A 19,425-nucleotide genomic window follows, 5' to 3' on the forward strand; every position below is an offset into this window, starting at 1 on the left:
TGCATGTGGCGTTTTGATAATGATTTACTTTTAAAACACGACTTAAATGTCTAATTTACGTGTGGCATTTTAATAAGTAAATAATATTGTTTTTATTCGTCTGCCCATTTAGCCACTTTGAATGACATTTTTGCCTTGATGAGCCAAACAAATCGACATTTTTGTTTTATATTTCATAAGTTCGATTGCACCCTTTTGACAAACGGAGCACAAATAGAGATGCAAAAAGCAATTATGATTTAGGTAGTTGATGCATTGCACAAAACAAATTATACTCTCATTCTCGAAGGAAAACAAAACAACAAAGAGAAGATGATTCACAAAAGAGTCTAGTTTATAAGGAATCCGAGCAGAAAAGCCATGTGACAACAAGTATAACAATATTGAAGAAGTAGATAGATTCTTGAAATGTCTTCTTCATCAGTAGTCATCACCTTTTGAAACCACTTCTTTACATGTTGGACGAAGCAAAATTGTATGCTCAAATTGAGATACGTAGCTGCCCTTAATATCACAAAGAGGAGGGTATGGCTGCCGAAGTTCATCAACAAAAAAACACCATCTCTCAGTTCATAAACACAACGGTATAAAGAAAGATCGACAATACCCGTCAACTCTAAAAGAGTAAAAGACGTACCTGAACAATGCCAGTGTCGCATAAGTTCTTTAGCGCCATCAAATACTTGGTTTCTCCAAGGCGATCTAGATAACGTCTGCAGAAAGCCAAGGTAGAAAAGTTCTTGTTGATAGTTGCCAAGAGTTGTTTTGCTCTAGGCAACCGCAGTGGGATGTGACCAGCGTCGAAATTCTTCATGTAATGGCTACACTCGAGGTCTTCTCTCACGTATCCTTTCCCTGCAGGCAGAAATCGTGCTTACACATCCAAAATAACTCTTTCAACAAAAAACAACTCTTTTCAACAGTAGAAGAAGGCCTACCCGTGGATCCAAAAGTTTCGATGGCATAAAATTCACCCTCTTCCATTTTTGTTTGCTCTCCTCCTTTTACTATTGGTACAGATTTGCCTGCATGGATCTGATATTGCCCAATACTGTGCCCATTCAAATTTCTAATACTTTTAACTGCAAAACATCCAGGTCACAAAATACCCCAATAAGAAGTGCATGGATGTCGTAGAAATTCATTTTATACAAATGCTGCAGGAGCTATCAAGCAGAGATAATTGTGAAAAATAAATTGAAATTGTAGAAAGGCATAAAGAGCCCAACAAGTAATCCAATTTCATAAATGGTGAAGCCTAAATGCATTGAGAGCTACTTGGTACCTTGAAAAAGTTATCAATCTTTATGAACAGTGAGCATGCCTACCACAGCAAGAAAATAATGTTTTTTCTAAAGATGTGTTTTGTCTTATGGACAGGAACATCTATTACTCAAGATAATGAATGATAAACTTGTCATCCTGAGTGCATGTCATACAGGGTGCTCAAGTGATCAGTTGAAATCATACCCTGGAATGTCTTTCCGTTGATTTCGACCTCATACGACTCCATGACCTCTTGAATAGCAGCACCAACATCACACAAGCGCACATCAATTCCAGATTCCTAATTTTTACAAACAAAAACCTCATCAGCAGCTCCAAGCTTTCTCTAGTGATGTTTCCGCAATGTCAATTATCAAAATTATACTTGTACAAACTAATTTTCTGAGACCCACCTTGATACCCGTATACGTGGCTTCACGGGAGGCTGCAAGCAGCGGGTCAAACATGGGATTGAATGCCACAGTAAATGCACAGTCCACAATACGCCCTGAAATAAAGTAGTAAGAGCTAATTGAAGTCAAATCAGCACTAAAAGGAGGCTTCGTGAAAAGTACCCAGCGCCATCCTACTATAAGATAACAATTGTAGCTGTATTACCATCAATGTGAGTCCCAAAATCCAGTTTCATCACATCATCATGCTGAAGCACAGTTTTGTCCCCAGAATTTGGAGTCCAATGGGCAGCAACCCTGCAATTATAATAGGCTGAATGAAGTCATCACAAAAAATAGAACCAAAGACTCAAACCAGTGATAGATGAATTAAAAAGGATGAAAGACCCTCATCTGAAATCAATGATATCAATCCATACCAGTTCAATGAGCATCCAGTAGGGAATGCAATGCCAGCTTGTAAACCATTTTCAGATATCAATTTACGAACTGTGTTCTCCAAGGTCTCACACAGATCAGTCATCAACATTCCAGGTTTCACGATTTTCCTGATGTATTTCCGGACCTACAAAGGATCACAAAATTGGAAACTTGGAACAGCCGTCTAGGAAAGAGTTTGTTACGTACATGCTCATATGAAGTTTAAAGCTACCTGACGATGGACTTCTGCCGCTTGGCGAACTGAATTATAAATTGGTTTCTCTAATCGCTCTAGTTCTCTCTTTTCCTCAGATGTAGTTCTCCACAAGTTACTACATTGAACCATTAGATTCCTTGGAGTTAGAAGAAAGAAAAGATCAATCTAGAGAGTTCTTTCATTTTCATGCAGAAAATTCTATAGAGCTTTAGCATATATAGTTAATTGGTTCGGCTAAACAAGATATGACAATATAGCATATACACATGTCTATCTATAAGACTGATGGAAATCAAATTGCCTATCCATCACCATTATGACATAGACAATAATACATGCTAATGCTATGCACCAAGAAACGGTGAAAGCTCCTACTCTATATTAAATTACTGTTACACCTGTGCAATGCACAGCTTGTACCTTTATGAATTATGATCTTTACTTTGGTACCAAAAAGAAAGTCGCAATTCAATGATACAATTGAAACCTGCTATGGGCGCTACCACAAAAGAATAAGGTGCAAAGATATCACACATAAATCTATCACAGCAAGGGTTCTCAAGAGTCATCATGATTGACTATGATATCAGTACAAGACATTATTAACTGTTTTCTATCTAAAAGTTCCCCCCTTGATTGACAAGAACTATTAACAGCTGAGTCTAGGCATGGCCATTTCCTGATAGTAATTAACTGCCTGCTAAGTCCAATTATCTTTACTTCTAGATTATGTTTGAATACAAGATGTTCCTTTTCTTTAACATCCATTTTATGTACTACAATACCCCAGCCGTTTTCTTAGGTATGGCAAGAAAACCAGTAAAGATATTTCTTTTTCAATGAGAGATGCAGTTGTTAAATTTTAGTTAGGCATAATCATCATCAAAACATCACATAAATAATACACTAGAAAGTCTCTGTAGTTTTAGACATACTCATCCTTATACTGTTGAATTTCACCCTCCGGAAACTCTCCAGACGGAAAAAGTTCAACTACAGGAATTGATGGTGGATCAGTTTGCTGAGACGGTTCTTTTTTCTTCCTGCAAGTCATTAGCCATTCTCCAGATTATTTTTATTTTTCAAACCTCAAAAATGAAAAGATGGAAATATGCAAAAGGATTTGTCTCACTTGCTTTTACTTTTCTTCTTCTTCTTCTTTGCAGCTTCTATAAATGTTCAAATGCATACAATGTGCAAGTTAGGAACAAAGGGAAGGTTAAGTGACTACAATCAGCACATGAAAAGTAATCCAAATAGTAACAACCATAATTGATTACACTACCGCGATAGCTCAAACTGCATAGAAATATTACTGATAAAACATTTGCTACATGAAAGAATGGCATGAACATAAAAACATAATAAATCCTTCGAATCCGTTTCCCGTTGAAACCAAAATTCGAACTTTGCAGAAACCTTTCCGTTCACATCAAAACTTAAAACATTAGCAATTGACGTTTATCCTAATCACAGTTTTACTAGCTCAGAGATGACAGCCAATAATTCCTATAAACTAATAATAAGTATGAGTAAATGGAGGCGGCGGCGTAATGACCTTGGGGTTCATCCAGAGTTAGGTCTATAACTTCATTCACTACCTCTTCAGCTGCAACTTTACTAGCGCTAGACTCGTCGGATCCATTCGCAAGGTCCGGCGCCGCCTCCTCCGTACGGGTTGCGGCGGAGCTCTCGTTGCTGGCCATCTCGATCAAGGCTGCAAACCGCATAAAAGGTCAACAACGGAATGTTACACACGTATATATACGTCGAAATTAAGAAAATTATGAAATAGAGCTAGGGTTGGAGATAAAATTGAGAGGGAATTGGGAAAAACCAGAGTTGAATGGTGGGAGAGAGACAGAATCACAGAAATGCTAGGGAAGCCGCGCAGCGAAATGCGTTATATAGTATTTACACACTACGCCACTGCGTTTTTTGCAGCCGATGTAGTATTAATTAGACATCAATCATTCCATTCTTTCACTTTCCTCTTTTCTTCTTAAATTTTTCTTATCTTTCAAACGTACAAATTTTTTTAATTAAACAATAATTTTAAACTCAATTAGCAAAATCCTAAACCATAAGGTTGCTTTGTCTTCTCTATACATTTCGTACCTCAAATTATTAACGAAATCAATCTGAAATAAAATCAAGACACGTAGACGGTTCAATCTTTAGACGATAGGTGTACGAACACTCAAATCTCGACTCACTCCTCGATAAGTTATCTACGACAATACCATACGTAGACGACTCAATCTTTAAACGACGGGTGTACGAACACTCAAATCTCGCCTCACTCCGCAATAAGTTATCTACAATAATACCATAATAAATATCACACTTTTGTTTCTTAAAATTACCCTTTGAATGAGAGTGTCCTAACGTGTTTTGAAAGAATTCATAAGGCAGGTAGACAATTCAATCTTTGACGATGAATGTGCGAACATCAAATCTCACAAAATCTTATATGTTTAAATTTATCAATAACACATTATATATTCTTATCGACATCCGATAAATCATGGTAAGTTACTTTGTAAGTGTAAATTGACATGCACGACAAATTCAACTTAAAAAGTTTATATACAAACTTCGAAACCTATTAAAACGTTAAACATTATTACTATATTATGCATGATGTGTGCATACGTATGAAATAATCTCTTACACGACAATATAACTATTATAATATATACATATAAAAAAATTCAATATCGTATCAACCGTCATCGATATAAAACTTTGCATTGTCTGCTTTAAACTATGACACCATTATTTAAAACATAATATTATATTTAGGGCATACTAGATCATTCTTATTAAACCAGTCATATTGTATGACATAAGGTTTTGGGACATATAAATAAATGATATAATCCATTCATACTCATAGCATTAAATGGGGTAGATTTACATGACAACATTTTCGAATTCCCAATTTCCAACTTTGTCCTTCACTTTGCATTATAAAAAGGTCGGAAAGAAAATAAAAAAAGAATATAGAGACCTAAGTAGCCATCGGCGGTTCACCGTGTTGTGGAGCGCCGGCGTCGTTTCCAGCTCAGACATTGCATGCATTTGCACCCACCTACTCAAACCCTAAGAATTCGCCGTTATGGACGCCGTGGTGGTTGACGCTGGAACTAAGCTGCTCAAATCCGGCTTTGCTGTTCCCGACCAGCCTCCTTCTATGGTAATTTGATTTGATTTTCCGGTGAATTTTTGCTTCTGTGAAGTAGAAAACCGTTGCCCTTCATTCTAATGCTGAAAGCAGTCTTCTTTTTCGTTATGGTTTTCACTTGAAAATTGTTCTTCTTTACATGGTAGTGTTTTGTAGTGATTTTCCGATGATTGGATCAATTTTTGCTGTATAAGAAGACGCAAAACCCTAAATTTGCGAAATTGAGATTGATTTTCTGGACACTTAAGCTGTAATTATGTTTGAACACGCCTTTTTCTTCGTTTTTTTTTGGGATATAGAACTTTTTTTTTTTTTTTTGAGGAGCTTGTGTTTGATCCAGTGGATGGATCCAAAGAAGTCTTTTTTGGTTTAGGGTTGGTTTGATTTATTTGTGCCCCTGTTTACTTGAAAGAATAATTGACAAAACAAAAGAATGGAGATTGCCCTATTTGGAGTTGTCTCAGCAAAAGTGAAGTGCTTGAATAAGTACATTGGAAGGAGGGTGAAATTTACTCCCTTCGGCCTTCAGTGCTTTAATTAGGAAAATTTTGGTTATCTTCCTACTGCATTATTTAGGAATGAAATGTAGCTAGTACTCATGTTCGTGTGTCTATTTGTGATCCTTCCATGCAATCATCAAGCACATGGATGCACCACAGTTATGCAGTTGAATGGTATGATGGCAAAGAAGTGCCATTTGCTAGTTGTTGTAGTCCTATAGACTGATGCTAAAGATATTGTAAAATTTATGGGTTGTGGCATCAGTGGTAGTAATGTATAGAATGGAAGTGAAAGTCATAAGGTCCTTTCGTATTACGTTTCAGTTCATCATAAATGATCAATAACCATATGTTTCTGGTTGCTCCGTGACTCTAGCACGTGGTGTTTAAACTTTATATTTATTTTCTTATTCAATGATTGAGTGAGAATAGAAGAATGAAATCATGACTTAGACAATCATGTGCAGATTGGCTTAATCCTAAATAACAAAAGGGATGTGTGTGCTATGGACAAGCTTAGAAGATATTATGTTCCCTATGAAAAAAACTTCTTCCTTTTAGACTTTCCATTCATGGCACATATAGTTAATTAGTTTTCGTAACCTAGGGTTCAAGTCATGCTATTGAAGGCAATAGTGCCCACACTTTCCGATTTGAGTAAAATAAAGATTCTTAATACTTTTCGAGCATTTACTTCAATGAGCCTTTCAACTGTAATACGTTGTCCACATGACATTGATTAGAAAGACATTTGAAAAACAGAAGCTTTACAACCTTTAGTTTGATCCTCTGCCGATTGGTGTTGAATTCAGTTTGCTTGGAAATATAGAATTAAAAAACAGGTAGATCAACCTCAATAGGCAACAATCTCCTCTAATGAGAAGGTGTTATTCTTGGAAACCATTTATTCATGGCAGATTTAAGAAGCTGAGTTGTAATTCTAATGTTGTTGTTTGTGTTGTCTTAGAGAACTCTATTATGCTAACCTAGATTCTAATTTTACTATGTAGCAGTAATTTCTAAGGTCTTAAATGTCGAGGTTCTTTGCGAGGGTCATTATTGACTTTTACCACTCACACGTCAGCTTTAGTACCACAGAACAAATGAGCGCCTTTACCATCTTTGCCTCTTTCCTATAAATGAACATCTGCTTAGTTTTGTTGCCCTACATTTCACTTTTTCACCTCCAACTTTCCCATCCTAATTCATCAACCATTGGGCCGTCAAGTTTTTTCTGGGACTCAATTTGGAGCATGGAGCCAGCAGTGGTTGACGCTGGTTCTAAACTTATCAAATTTAATCATGCCCTTCCTGACTGTGGCCCTGAGGTAAGATTTCTTTTATGCGTTAGGGGAATGATGATTTTATTGGTAAGCTTCTAGATTGAATCAGGTGAGACAAATCTGGTAAAACTTTTAGCTTTGATCTTCGAATGCTGCTAATGAATGTGTTGTAATTATGGGTTTTGTGTTTGGTACTGGGCTAGGGTTTTTAGACAGGAGTTAATGCTCTAGGATTTTCAAGTTCGAGTTTTGTAATCGTGACGCATTAGAAAAATTCAGACGAATGAAATTGAAGACTGATGTCAAGATCAGCAATAGAACCATCTTCAGTTTTACTTGAGCTTCTTGCCTGTTCGGTGTTTAATTAAGGGCAAGAAATAAGATTTCCCAAATTGGACTTGGAGAAATTTTGGATTCCTTCATTTTTATGAGTTATCAATGTTCATTACATTTCAGTTATCTAGCCTTGTCCTTCAATAGAAACTTGTGCTCCTTCTGTGTTTGCAAAAATATGCTTATACCAAGTAGTCTTGTGTGTGTGTGTGGGGGGGGGGGGGGGGGTTCGGTTATCATCAACGACTCTGTCTATTATAGTGTTCCTCCTAATAATTCTTGACCTTTTATATATTTCTTAGTGATTTGACTTATCATATTGGTTCTATGTTCTTCACTATTTTCTGTGCTCAATGCCTTTTTAGCACTCGTCTACACTTCACTATTCATTTACACCCTTTTTCCTCTTATGTACTTTATTTACAAATTTTCCATCCTTATTTTAGGTAATTCCAACACAAATGAAACGTGTACCTGAAGATGAGTCCTTGGCGGATTCCTCTTCCCTTGAAAATGTGATTATTGATCCAGTTGTCCGAGGCTTTATTAGAGATTGGGATGCCATGGAAGATTTATTGAGCCATGTGTTATATACTGGTCTGGGTTGGGAGATTGGCAATGAGGGGCAAATTTTGTTTACAGATCCACTGGCAACTCCAAAGGTTGGTTTTTTGAAAGTCTTTTATTTGTCAAATTTATATCTTGATCATTTGTTCTCTTTGCCTTCCCAAATATGTCTTGTTCTATGAACTGCTGGTAATTGAGGTGTTAGTGTATAATACAACCGGCAGAATTTGAAGGTTTTATGTTGAGTATTATCCTAAAAGCTCGAGATGACAATGGATTTTGGTTTAGAGTTGAGCTGCAAGTTGAATAGCCCATTGTTTAAACTCTTCTCTGATTTGTCAATGCCATATATTGTGAAACAGGCAGTTCGAGAGCAATTGGTGCAATTGATGTTTGAGAAGTTCAACATCTCAGGCTTTTTTGCATCTGAGCAAGCAGTGCTATCACTTTATGCTGTAGGCCGCATCTCAGGATGCACTGTGGATATCGGCCATGGAAAAATGGGTATGTATTGCTGAACCTGTTGTTTCTAATTATTCTTTCTTTAACTGATGTTTTGGAGATGACATGTACACTTTTGTTGGCCTGATGTATTATATCAGTTTGATCTTAATTCTTAACCCATTATTTTTACTGGAAGTTTATATATTTGAACTCAGGTGCAAGTTCTGTTAACAATTGATTCTTTTCTCAAATTCTCAGATATTGCATCAGTAATCGAAGGTGCTGTTCAGCATATATCTTCTAGAAGGTTTGAAATAGGTGGTCTGGATTTGACCAACTTATTTGCTCAAGAACTTCGTAAATCCAATCCACATGTCAACGTTACCATCTCTGACGTGGAAAAGTTGAAGGAGCAATATGCCTGCTGTGCTGAGGACGATACTGCTTATAGAAGGTTCCAGCAGGGATGCCCGGAGGAGCAACACACTCTGCCTGATGGACAGGTTATCTGCTTTTCTAAATGAGAGAGAATCCCTTTGCCTATCGGCTATCACACTTTTCTTTTTTCCCTATAGAATCTTGTCATGTACATACCTTGGATTGATGCTCTAATGCTATCTATTTCAGGTGATAAAAATTGGAAGAGAAAGGTATACTGTTGGTGAGGCCTTATTCCAACCAGCCATTTTAGGTTTGGAGGCTCATGGAATAGTTGAGCAGCTCGTTCGTTGTATCTCAACCGTGTCAACTGAGAATCACCGCCAGCTGCTGGAAAACACAGTACTATGTGGTGGAACTGCTTCGATGACTGGTGAGATGTGTTGATTTTTTTTTTCTCAAGTTATCATTTCTTTTCTAACATTAGAGTATGTCTCATTGTCTCCTTTGGTTGTAGGTTTTGAAGATAGGTTTCAGAAGGAAGCTGCAGTTTCCTCCTCCGCTATCCGGCCTTGTCTTGTGAAGGTAAATCTACTACTAACTGTACTAATCGAGCTTCATAGAGTCCAACGTCGTATGTTTTGAATGTACATGTGACTCCCATCTTATTACAGGCACCGGAATACATGCCGGATAATTTGACAAGTTACTCGGCATGGGTGGGAGGTGCCATACTAGCCAAAGTGGTGTTCCCTCAAAATCAGCACGTGACCAAGGCTGATTACGACGAAAATGGGCCTTCTATTGTCCATCGCAAATGCTTTTAAGCAACAGCATCAACTCTGCTAGAGGTTGCCGCTAGGCCTACAGTTTATTAAATTAGTATTTCAGCTATTATCGAACTACAGGAATCCCAAACTTCTCAAATTATGTATGTCTGTATGTAATTTGATAGGGTTTAGTGCAGCTTAAGCAAAAAACTACATGTGATTTCAGTTAGGGCAGCTTAGGCAAAAAGCTACATGTGATTTGAGTTAGAGCAGCTTAGGTAGAAGAAACTACATGTGATTTCAAACAATTGCATCAAAAGTTAAATATCTTAAAATTGTTATTATCATATATCGATTTATGTTTGCACTCTTTATACAAATTTCTCCAATCATGTTTCTGCAATGTCAATTATCAAAGTTATACTTGTACAACCTAAATGCCAAAGGCTGATTGAATAGTTGCACTAGGACAGCTTAAGCAAAATCTACAGGTGATTTCAAAATACAAAACACCACTTCATTTGCTATAGGGAAAAAATAACATCAATCTCAAAATTGTTTTTATCATATATCCCACTTTACTCATCTGTCAAAAACATTGTTTGGAAACGATAGGATGTACAACAACAAAACTTTAATGAATCGCACTCTACCAGTGTGTGATGCAACGGTTTCGAACTTCTACACTTTACGAGCTAAAGTCCTCTGCTTGGTTGCATGTTGGACCACTTTTTCCTCTACAGGAAGACCCTTCCTCCTCCTCACAGCATCAATGAGCTTCCTGGCAGTGTTCTGAAGAACACTAGCCCCATCTCCGAATTCTTCGATTTCCTCTTCTGTTTTGGGGACGAAAAACGGATCCTCTGGAAGCATTTCCCAGTGACTGAAAACAAGTAGTGCACTTGCTGCTCCGGATGTCCATCTTCTCAGCTCATCTGCAAAACCAAAGCTTTCTGCAACGGGAACATATGCGTGCACAGTGAACAGCGGTGACCCTTCCTGCATTTCTTCCTTGATCACTCTAGCTCGCCTACGAGCAAGTACTGCATACATGGAGCCCAGATGCTCAGTTGGGGTATTCAGTTCACAGAAGTATAACGCTTCAACAAGCCTCGGTTTTCTCTGAAGCACAGCTGCTTTGCAAGCTTCCTTAACCGTTGTCATAACTTGACCTGTGAAAACACCATATGGTTCTGGTTGATGGGAAGAAGAATTATCCTCAGGTGAATGCCGCTCAATGGGAGATACGAAAGCTTCAATGACAAATGCCAAACCCCACATAGGTTCCTCACACAAAGGACCGGCTGAAGTAGCCAGCTGAAATCCGGATAAAACACTGCTCTCTAGAGATTCTACTTCCCTTAGCAACATGTCATCAGCCACAGATGATGAATCTGTCGACGCATCCTTGCTTTCACCTACATCGTGAAGACCTAATCTATGCGACACATAAGGAGACCCCTGCAACAGAACAGAACCCTCCATGGTCTTTCCTCTGCTTGGAGTGACCAAAATGTTGGGACCAACTTGTCTAGGGCCCAATGCCCAAATTCTCCTGAAAATTTTCTTCCACAATACTCTATATTTCTCAACTCGGTCTCTATCCATCTCAGCATCTGCAGAGGAAAGATCACTCTCTATAGCATCCGTCATCCTTGTCTTTAATGCTTCAACTGGATTCTCATCTTCTACAATGCTTCCCCTCAAGGTCTCCAAGCTTTTCAAAGCCTGTTTAGATTTGCCTCCAATTATATCTCCCAGCAGTTCAGAACTTTCATCGAGCAACTTGGTAAGAGGTGGGGGAAGTTTCATGACTTGTACACGAACGACACACCTACCGTTTGGTGTTGTTTTCTCTACATAGTCAGAGTTTCCGCTTAAGAACTTCAGATTCTCCAAAGGATTAGTTATCTCACCCTCAATTGTCTCCATATAAGAGACAAGGGGGGGAGATACTTCCAGGTTCACCTTAGCAAATCTCTCCTTCAGATCCTTTACACATCTCTCCAGATGAACTTCTCCAGCTGCAGCAAGAACATGCTCCCCTCTAGCAGAAACGGTGACCTCGACAAAAGGGTCCGCGCGATTTAAAAGCCGCAATCCTTTCATGAGTGCACCCATGTCAGCAGGATCAGATGGCTCAATTGCAACCTTAAGTGTGGGTGCAACTTGAAATACCATACTGGAGAAAGGCCAGCAATTAATTGTAGATGATAGAGTAGCACTCTTCAATATGTGCTGACCAAGCCCTCGTATGGCAACGATATTCCCTGCCTTTGCAGAGATAACTGGTTTCAATCCTTGCCCGGCCATTACATATAACGATTGGAGCTCGGCTACTTGGAGATGCTTCTGCTTTGCTTCCATCTTCAGAGGGTCATATAAAGCAGAAAGCACAAAAACCCTCTGCCCGGCACAGAGAACCCCACTAAAGATCCTGGCAAATGCAAGGAAGCACTCTCCAGAATCTCCATCATCTGCAGGATTGTTCAAAATCTCCCCACGAGGAAGCATCTTCATTGGCACAGCAAACATCTTAGAAACAAATGCAACGCATGGTGCTGTGGGACTTGAATCACAAGCTTCAACAGATTTTCTCACAAGTTCTGCCTCAGAAAGCACATCAGAACAATCCACGTTGTCAGAACTGTCTCTTTTAGGCAGCAGCCTTGATATCCGAAAAGACTGAGCAGAAGCAGGGTCAGGCATGCACTTCACCACCATAGATAAGATGGTATTGGCCAATGGAAGCCAACGGCTCATTACAGCTTGAAGCACAGCTTTAGGATCCTTATTTTGTAGCTCGCGTGAAGGAATAGATAAATTAAAGTTTTTGATAACCTTCTCAATCAATCCTCTATCTCCATCTGTTTCCAAACTACTCTGATACACCTGCCACAGTGGCTCCAGAATAAATTGCACGAACATAGGCCTTGCCTTTGCAATATTGCTTATCCCTTTCGTGCCCACAACCATCTTAGTCTTGGGATTGAAGTAACGAGGGCCCCATAGTGCCCTTTGTAATGTAGCTGCACTTGCCCCAAGCTTAGAAGCATAGATCTCTGCAAAATCGCTAATCCCAAAACCCCAACCATCGAGGGCACAAGCAAATATAACATTTCCTTTGTGAGGTTGAAAGGCATCCTCCTCATCATCCTCCAAAAGCTCAAGATTCTCACCACCTACATCACTTGCATCACCAGATGGAGCAACTGACAGCAAGGAATCCACATCAGATAAGTACTTTTCAGACTTGTAACCACTAACTATCCCGTTAACCTCATGGATAATCCTCAATAATCTAGTATAAGCTTCCATGGGACTCAATTTTAACTCGGATATGAGACGATCCACCTTATTCAGAACCAGACATGGAGTTAACTTCTCAATCCATGCTTGACGCAGTACAGCATGGGTCTGAATGTGGACACCTTCCACTGCATCCACCAATACTAGTGCACCATCACTCAACCTAGCTGCTGTAGATACCTCACTGCAGAAATCCATGTGACCTGGTGAATCTATCAAATTAACAGAATACTCTTTAAACTGCAGACCAATGGATGAGCTCTTCATAGTTATAGCACGCCGCTGTTCCTCATCCAAATAATCCATGAACCTAAGTTTACCAGCTTGCTTTGGATGAAGCACTCCCCCGCCATAAGAAGCAATCAAATGGTCTGCAAGGGTGGTCTTCCCATGATCAACATGTGCGAGGATGCATATATTCCGGACTAGCTTCTTATCACTAGTCTCATCAATGTTTGACGGATCATCCTTCTCCGAAAGCAACTGAAAAAGAAAGAGGAAACAACTATCTTGTAATCACAGTTCCATGAAATAATAATGGAAAAGGAAAAACACTATTTCAAACTATTAGGAGCAGGAAATGGAGTAACTAAGAAACTCTAGTGAAATCCTATATAAATTATTAGAAACTCGGTTTCCAAACATATCACTGATCCTAAAACAACAAGTTCAAGAAATTAAATGTGAGAGGACAACATAACTGAAAACTTCAACTTATAAATCATAATTAAAGGGGTTATCGCCATCATCAAACAAATGGTTGGATAAGTTCACAGGAAATAAGGAGCAATTATGCAGAAAAACATTGTGCTTAAACTGAAATTCGTAATATTTCATAAATTATGTTTAACTAGCAGGCCCGCACGACTATATTAAACTGAAATTTTAATTCTGACCTGAAATATCAAACACAACTTCAACAAAACAACAGTATGATCACAAAATTAAATTTTACAAAAAGAGGACAAAGCTATGTGACAAAGGAAACTAGGAGAAAATTCAACACAATTTTGAAAATGAGCCCTTTTAGACAATTCGTCAAATATATTGCAGGTGTGAATATGATCTGAAGAACTAAAGAGGCAGAACTGTATAAATTAACGATATAGAAGACTGCTGTCAGCAATAGAATGAAAGGCAGCGGTTTCTACTTCAAACCAGACAGCACAGAAACCGGAAAATCGAATTACCGTAGAAGGAGGCTTAGTTCCAGCTTCAACCACCACGGCGTCCATATCTCCGACGGCGAGTTCTTACGGTATTCGAGTAGGCGGGTGCAATGTCTGAACCTAAAACGACGCCGGCGCTCAACAACACGGTGCACTGCAAATGTTCGATGAAAGGCTTCAACAGTGTCAATCGTATTTCTCCCTCTTCAATTCTTTGTGGTTTTGCTTCGATTGCGATTTTAGGTTTAAGGTCGCAGGCGCTGCAGGTTTAAGCTCCAAAATCGATGGCTGCCGCTAATGGAAGAATTTCTGATGTCGACGACCAAAACCACCGTTGCGTCTGCGGTTTTCTGGCAGTTTCAAACGGGCTTCGCTTTATATCTGATCCAATTAATTAAGGCCCAAATTTAATAGATTGTCATTAGCGTTTCTTGCTCCTTTCCCTTTGAGGCCCAATATTATATATATTGAGAGCGATGCCCAATATATTGAGGCCCAATGTATGTAATAGTGATGGAAGTATATATTTTTAGGAGGCCCAATATATATATTAGTAGTGGAAGTTTCAATATTTTTTGTCTAATAAATATCAATAATAGTATCAAATAATGTTTGAAAATCATTTAAACAAATAAAATCTGAAATTGTTTCAAATAAATAAGAAAATACGAAATATATATTATTATCATATTAATTATAAACTAATATATTTGTGAAGGTTTTACTTGACCAAACAACTATCTTTGTGAAAGTTTTAGTTGTTCAATTTGATTCAAAATGTCTAAATAAGTATTTTAGTCTTTCATAGTAATTTAGCCTTATTATAATTAGGGGTGAGCAAAAAATCCGAAACCGAATAACCGAACCGATCCAAACCGAAATTTTAAAATATGGTTCGGTTTTTTCGGTTTTTCGGTTCGGTTCGGTTTTTTTTCCATAAAATTTCGGTTTTTCGGTTCGGTTCGGTTCGGATTTTTTAAAACCGAACAAAACCGAAAAACCGAATTATATTTATAATATATATATAAATATATGTTATAATATTTTAATTATAATTTTATAATATCTAACTTCTAATATTTTTTTAATTTTATAGTTTTTTTTTGGAATTTTCGGTTTTTTTTAATGAAAATTTCGGTTTTTTCGGTTTTTTTCGAAAATTTCGGTTTTCTTCGGATTAATTCGGTTTTTCGGTTCGGTTCGGTTTTAATTATAAAAATTTCGGTTCGGTTTGTTCGGTTAATTCGGTTCGGTTCGGTTCGATTTTTTTTTTTAAACCGAACTAAAATATGATTTGGTTTGGTTTTAGCAAAAACCAAATCATATAACCGAATGCTCACCCCTAATTATAATTAATTAGGTGGGGAAGCGTTGAGAACTGAGAAGGATGCAACGTTCACATTTTATTAGTTTTCACAGTCTATTAGTTTTCAGTCTATAATAAGACAAAATATAATCAAGAACTAATTTTATATATATATATATATATATATATATATATATATATTAGTAGGTAAATCCCACTCTAATCTCGATAAATATCAGGCTAATAGTAAAAAAACCACACTAATAAGTTAAAGAGTGACATAATAATACTATAATTTTGCAATAAATTAATTAAATAGCATAGGCCATCGTTACGCCAATCCCCACATGTCCCTAACAGCTCCAACTTCCAATGATAGAGATGTTTTAGGCTTCTAAAAATAAGCACTTAAGATAATTATTTGTTCGCTATTTCCACGTCGCCTATTGATAGATGTAAAAATTAATAGATAAAACTTATCATAATGTTAGAAAATGTTAGATAATACATATCAATTTATTAAAATATCACTTAAAATTAAGATAAACAATAGTTTTTTCCACTCACTATTTTAGTGAGTGATAGTGGGTGTGTTGAGAATTTCCACCTAACTACTCAATCAACGTTTTGTTTGCAATTAAAGTTGTCAAAGCGCACGAGATGGAAGAGGGTCAAAACATTGTTCATATTGTTCATATTGTTCATACCTCATGAATTTCCAAGAGGTAGGAAACATCGATATCGACGAATGCGACAACCAAGATAAGAGCAAAACACATGACTTAAGGTTTAACATATTCATTAAAATTTTGCTCCTGGAAGTCTTCGTCAAATCAGCAATTTTGTGGACCTAAAGCATGATGCAAGTTGTCCGAAAAGAAGCTTATATACATAGAAACCATGGCTGCTTAATTGACTTTTTGTAGCTACTAAGAATTTAAATGAACATATAATTTTTTAAAGAAAAAAAAACAAAGGATTTCAAGAATGGCCGGCGGTGGAGGTGGCGGAGGAGAAGTGAGTTTGCAGTATACGCCGACGTGGGTGCTGGCGTTGGTGTGCACAGTCATCGTTGCCATCTCTTTGGCTGCAGAGAGACTCCTTCACTACACCGGCAAGGTTATATATAATAATTCTTTTCTCATTTTATATTATTTTGTGTTATAGTTATTTTGTGTTGACATGATAGAGGCTTTTTCACGTGAATTCGCACAAAAAAATCCATAGTTTGACGATTTTGTTAGGAGAAAATGGTTGGTGTTGAATGATGATGAGATGATTCATAGTTCATATGTACAGTTCTTGGTGAAGAAAAAGCAATGGCCACTTTTCGAGGCGTTGCTCAAGATCAAGGAAGGTAAGTGCTAAGATTTGATGAGAGAGAGAGAGAGAGAGAGATTTGATCATGATGTGAGAGAGGGAGAGGGCTGTTTTTGTTTGGATGAGCTAAGTTGATGATATTGCAGAGCTGATGTTGCTGGGATTCATATCTCTGCTGCTCACTGTTTTCCAAGACAGAATCAGCACAATATGCATTGCGCAGCATTTAACCTATGATTGGCTGCCCTGCAAAAAGGTCAAAGATGAAGACGACGGCGACGGTGGCGCCGGCCACCGCCGCCTTCTTGCAGCAGCATCTGATGCTCCTGGCCACTGTGAATTAAAGGTTTTTCATTTTCTTAAAACGGGACGAGGAATATTACATGATGCATATCTTATATGAATACTGCTCTCGTTTAGTCTACGTTAACATAAACGCATAAAGCAAAAAAAGATAATGTTAATGTGGACTTAACGAGAGCAGTGTTGATGAATGCGCTCGCGTAACGTATGTAGCATAGCTTATGCTATTTCTTATTATAAAATACACTAATTGATGTATATATGTATGCAGGGGAAGGCTCCACTGTTGTCTCTCAAGGCACTGCATGATCTCCACATATTCATATTTGTGCTAGCTGTGGTGCATGTGGTTTTCTCTGCTCTTACCATTCTCTTTGGTAGCTTGCAGGTAGCATAGGTTAAATAATGTCACCTTATATTAAGCAATAACACTAAAATGTGATTCTTGATTTATTGTATTTAAATTTTACACTGCAGATTCGCCAGTGGAAGCATTGGGAAGATGCTATACAGAAAAAGGAAGCAGATCCAGAACAAGGTAACATCGACCTCTCGTCTCGATCTCACTTCACCAACTAGACCACCTGAGTTCGTATTTTGATGACGCAGGGCAGCAAGCAAAAGTAACACATATCCACCAGCATGATTTCATTAGGGGGAGGTTTCTTGGCATAGGGAAAGACTTGGCTCTCTTGAGTTGGGTGGTAAGTAACTCTCATTTTCTTCCAATAAAAATCAAATCTTTGTTTCATATATTATAGTCTCACATTTTCTTCATTCTCAGCATTCCTTTTTCAAGCAATTTTATGGCTCTGTGAATGAGCTAGATTACAACACTCTCCGACGTGGCTTCATCAATGTAAGCTTGCTACTCACTATCTCTTTAAAAACATGACATGTTTGACAACCAATTGTTTTTTTTTTTGCAGAATCATTACAGAGATAATCCTAAGTTCAACTTCTACAAGTACATGGTTCGTGCTCTTGAAACCGATTTCAAGAGAGTTGTCGGAATAAGGTGTGTCTTCATTGTCTCATCTTATCATACAGCAACAAACTTTTGTAAGGATTTATACCTTTGATTTCCCCTCACCTGCAGCTGGTATCTATGGATTCTTGTGGTGCTTTTCTTGTTGCTGAATGTTCATGGTAACTTATCAATTCTAATTCATCTCACAAGATTAAATCTTTCATGTTATGGAAGTTTATATATAAACAACTATCATGCAGGGTGGCATGCTTATTTCTGGATTGCATTCTTGCCCTTGATTGTGAGCATTCCCACCTCTCTCTCTCTTTCTCTCACATACAATATGTCAAGATGTTAAGTTAGCCATGGTTGATTTGGTAGCTTCTTGTTGCTGTGGGAGCCAAACTTGAGCACATTATCACTCAACTAGCAAGAGAAGTGGCTCAGAGGCATGTAGCTTTACCAGGGGAGCTTGTGGTGCAGCCTTCTGATCATCATTTCTGGTTCAAGAAGCCGCGCCTCGTCCTCATCCTCATCCACATCATCCTCTTCCAGAATTCCTTTGAGATTGCAGTTTTCTTCTGGATGTTGGTGAGATATCATCAAATTTCTACCTCTGCAACACCCCAAAACAATGCATATATATGAATTAGCAGACCATATCAAATGGTGCAGGTTTTGTACGGCTTCGACTCCTGCATCATGGGACAATTCGGGTACATAATCCCCCGGCTCATAATAGGGTACGTGCTCTCACACATTACTTCTCAGCCTGATACGAGATGCAACACGAAAATATAACACGACGTGTTCCTATATAGGGTGCTGGTGCAGCTTCTTTGCAGCTATAGTACCCTGCCACTCTATGCTATTGTTGCTCAGGTATGTGTTGTTTCTTTCCCTCTCAAATCATATAGGAAGCAATATGAGTGTTTGGTTTTGAATTTGTGACCATTTCTTGATTTTTGGAGTGAAGATGGGGAGCTCATTCAACAAGGCTATATTTGAAGATCACATACAAGCCAAGATCACTGGTTGGGCAAACAAGGCAAAGATGAACCGGAAAAACGTCGATACCGGCAACAAAGAGTCTCCGGTGCCGGCCAGAGAGTCGACCGTAGATCAAGGCAGAGAAATAGAAATCCAAAATATTAGTGCTCATCCATCAAATGGTCAGAATTGAGCATTCCTTATATGTAAACGACAGTGCAAAATGCTCCATAATTTAAAAAATATATCTCACTTGATTCCAAATTCAAAAGCCCTAAAC

General features: G+C 38.0%; 4 protein-coding genes across 4 annotated transcripts; 2 read left to right on the forward strand and 2 right to left on the reverse strand.

Annotated features, from left to right (window-relative positions):
* Window positions 1-255: 255 nt before the first annotated feature.
* LOC130999637 (methionine aminopeptidase 2B) lies at window positions 256-4,389 on the reverse strand. The gene is made up of 12 exons (XM_057925231.1): window positions 4,154-4,389; window positions 3,875-4,033; window positions 3,449-3,485; window positions 3,252-3,359; window positions 2,332-2,431; window positions 2,099-2,244; window positions 1,885-1,976; window positions 1,680-1,774; window positions 1,471-1,567; window positions 939-1,082; window positions 638-855; window positions 256-531 (listed from the first exon to the last, which is right to left on the reverse strand). The coding sequence occupies exons 2-12, from the start codon at window positions 4,020-4,022 to the stop codon at window positions 421-423; spliced, it is 1,296 nt and encodes a 431-aa protein (XP_057781214.1). The 5' UTR covers window positions 4,023-4,033; window positions 4,154-4,389; the 3' UTR covers window positions 256-420.
* A 789-nt stretch (window positions 4,390-5,178) lies between these two features.
* Window positions 5,179-10,127, forward strand: LOC130999639 (actin-related protein 7). Its single transcript, XM_057925233.1, has 7 exons — window positions 5,179-5,515; window positions 8,066-8,281; window positions 8,549-8,690; window positions 8,889-9,133; window positions 9,258-9,441; window positions 9,526-9,593; window positions 9,683-10,127. The coding sequence occupies exons 1-7, from the start codon at window positions 5,438-5,440 to the stop codon at window positions 9,833-9,835; spliced, it is 1,086 nt and encodes a 361-aa protein (XP_057781216.1). The 5' UTR covers window positions 5,179-5,437; the 3' UTR covers window positions 9,836-10,127.
* Window positions 10,128-10,273: 146 nt separating this feature from the next.
* On the reverse strand, window positions 10,274-14,615 carry LOC130999638 (uncharacterized). The gene is made up of 2 exons (XM_057925232.1): window positions 14,278-14,615; window positions 10,274-13,570 (listed from the first exon to the last, which is right to left on the reverse strand). Exons 1-2 carry the CDS (start codon window positions 14,320-14,322, stop codon window positions 10,460-10,462), a joined length of 3,156 nt encoding a protein of 1,051 aa, XP_057781215.1. The 5' UTR covers window positions 14,323-14,615; the 3' UTR covers window positions 10,274-10,459.
* Window positions 14,616-16,289: 1,674 nt separating this feature from the next.
* LOC130999642 (MLO-like protein 1) lies at window positions 16,290-19,409 on the forward strand. Its single transcript, XM_057925236.1, has 14 exons — window positions 16,290-16,681; window positions 16,862-16,919; window positions 17,029-17,228; window positions 17,457-17,573; window positions 17,663-17,723; window positions 17,795-17,889; window positions 17,970-18,044; window positions 18,115-18,203; window positions 18,285-18,334; window positions 18,416-18,456; window positions 18,537-18,746; window positions 18,831-18,898; window positions 18,977-19,037; window positions 19,132-19,409. Exons 1-14 carry the CDS (start codon window positions 16,550-16,552, stop codon window positions 19,336-19,338), a joined length of 1,464 nt encoding a protein of 487 aa, XP_057781219.1. The 5' UTR covers window positions 16,290-16,549; the 3' UTR covers window positions 19,339-19,409.
* Window positions 19,410-19,425: the final 16 nt, after the last annotated feature.

This window comes from Salvia miltiorrhiza, chromosome 8, assembly GCF_028751815.1.
Source record: "Salvia miltiorrhiza cultivar Shanhuang (shh) chromosome 8, IMPLAD_Smil_shh, whole genome shotgun sequence".
NCBI classification, from domain to species: Eukaryota; Viridiplantae; Streptophyta; class Magnoliopsida; order Lamiales; family Lamiaceae; genus Salvia; species Salvia miltiorrhiza.

What these genes read in the sequence shown, in the direction of transcription:
- LOC130999637 (XM_057925231.1), bottom strand. Translation starts at nt 4,022, where the DNA reads ATGGCCAGCAACGAGAGCTCCGCCGCAACCCGTACGGAGGAGGCGGCG. An exon ending in ACTGGATGCTCATTGAACTG is followed by an intron (nt 1,977 to 2,098) that starts GTATGGATTGAT and finishes TTATAATTGCAG; the next exon opens with GGTTGCTGCCCATTGGACTC. An exon ending in CCACGTATACGGGTATCAAG is followed by an intron (nt 1,568 to 1,679) that starts GTGGGTCTCAGA and finishes TGTAAAAATTAG; the next exon opens with GAATCTGGAATTGATGTGCG.
- LOC130999639 (XM_057925233.1), top strand. Translation starts at nt 5,438, where the DNA reads ATGGACGCCGTGGTGGTTGACGCTGGAACTAAGCTGCTCAAATCCGGC. An exon ending in ACACTCTGCCTGATGGACAG is followed by an intron (nt 9,134 to 9,257) that starts GTTATCTGCTTT and finishes TATCTATTTCAG; the next exon opens with GTGATAAAAATTGGAAGAGA. An exon ending in TCCGGCCTTGTCTTGTGAAG is followed by an intron (nt 9,594 to 9,682) that starts GTAAATCTACTA and finishes ATCTTATTACAG; the next exon opens with GCACCGGAATACATGCCGGA.
- LOC130999638 (XM_057925232.1), bottom strand. Translation starts at nt 14,322, where the DNA reads ATGGACGCCGTGGTGGTTGAAGCTGGAACTAAGCCTCCTTCTACG. An exon ending in GAACTAAGCCTCCTTCTACG is followed by an intron (nt 13,571 to 14,277) that starts GTAATTCGATTT and finishes TTTCTTTTTCAG; the next exon opens with TTGCTTTCGGAGAAGGATGA.
- LOC130999642 (XM_057925236.1), top strand. Translation starts at nt 16,550, where the DNA reads ATGGCCGGCGGTGGAGGTGGCGGAGGAGAAGTGAGTTTGCAGTATACG. An exon ending in TCCTTCACTACACCGGCAAG is followed by an intron (nt 16,682 to 16,861) that starts GTTATATATAAT and finishes TCATATGTACAG; the next exon opens with TTCTTGGTGAAGAAAAAGCA. An exon ending in CAGTTTTCTTCTGGATGTTG is followed by an intron (nt 18,747 to 18,830) that starts GTGAGATATCAT and finishes CAAATGGTGCAG; the next exon opens with GTTTTGTACGGCTTCGACTC.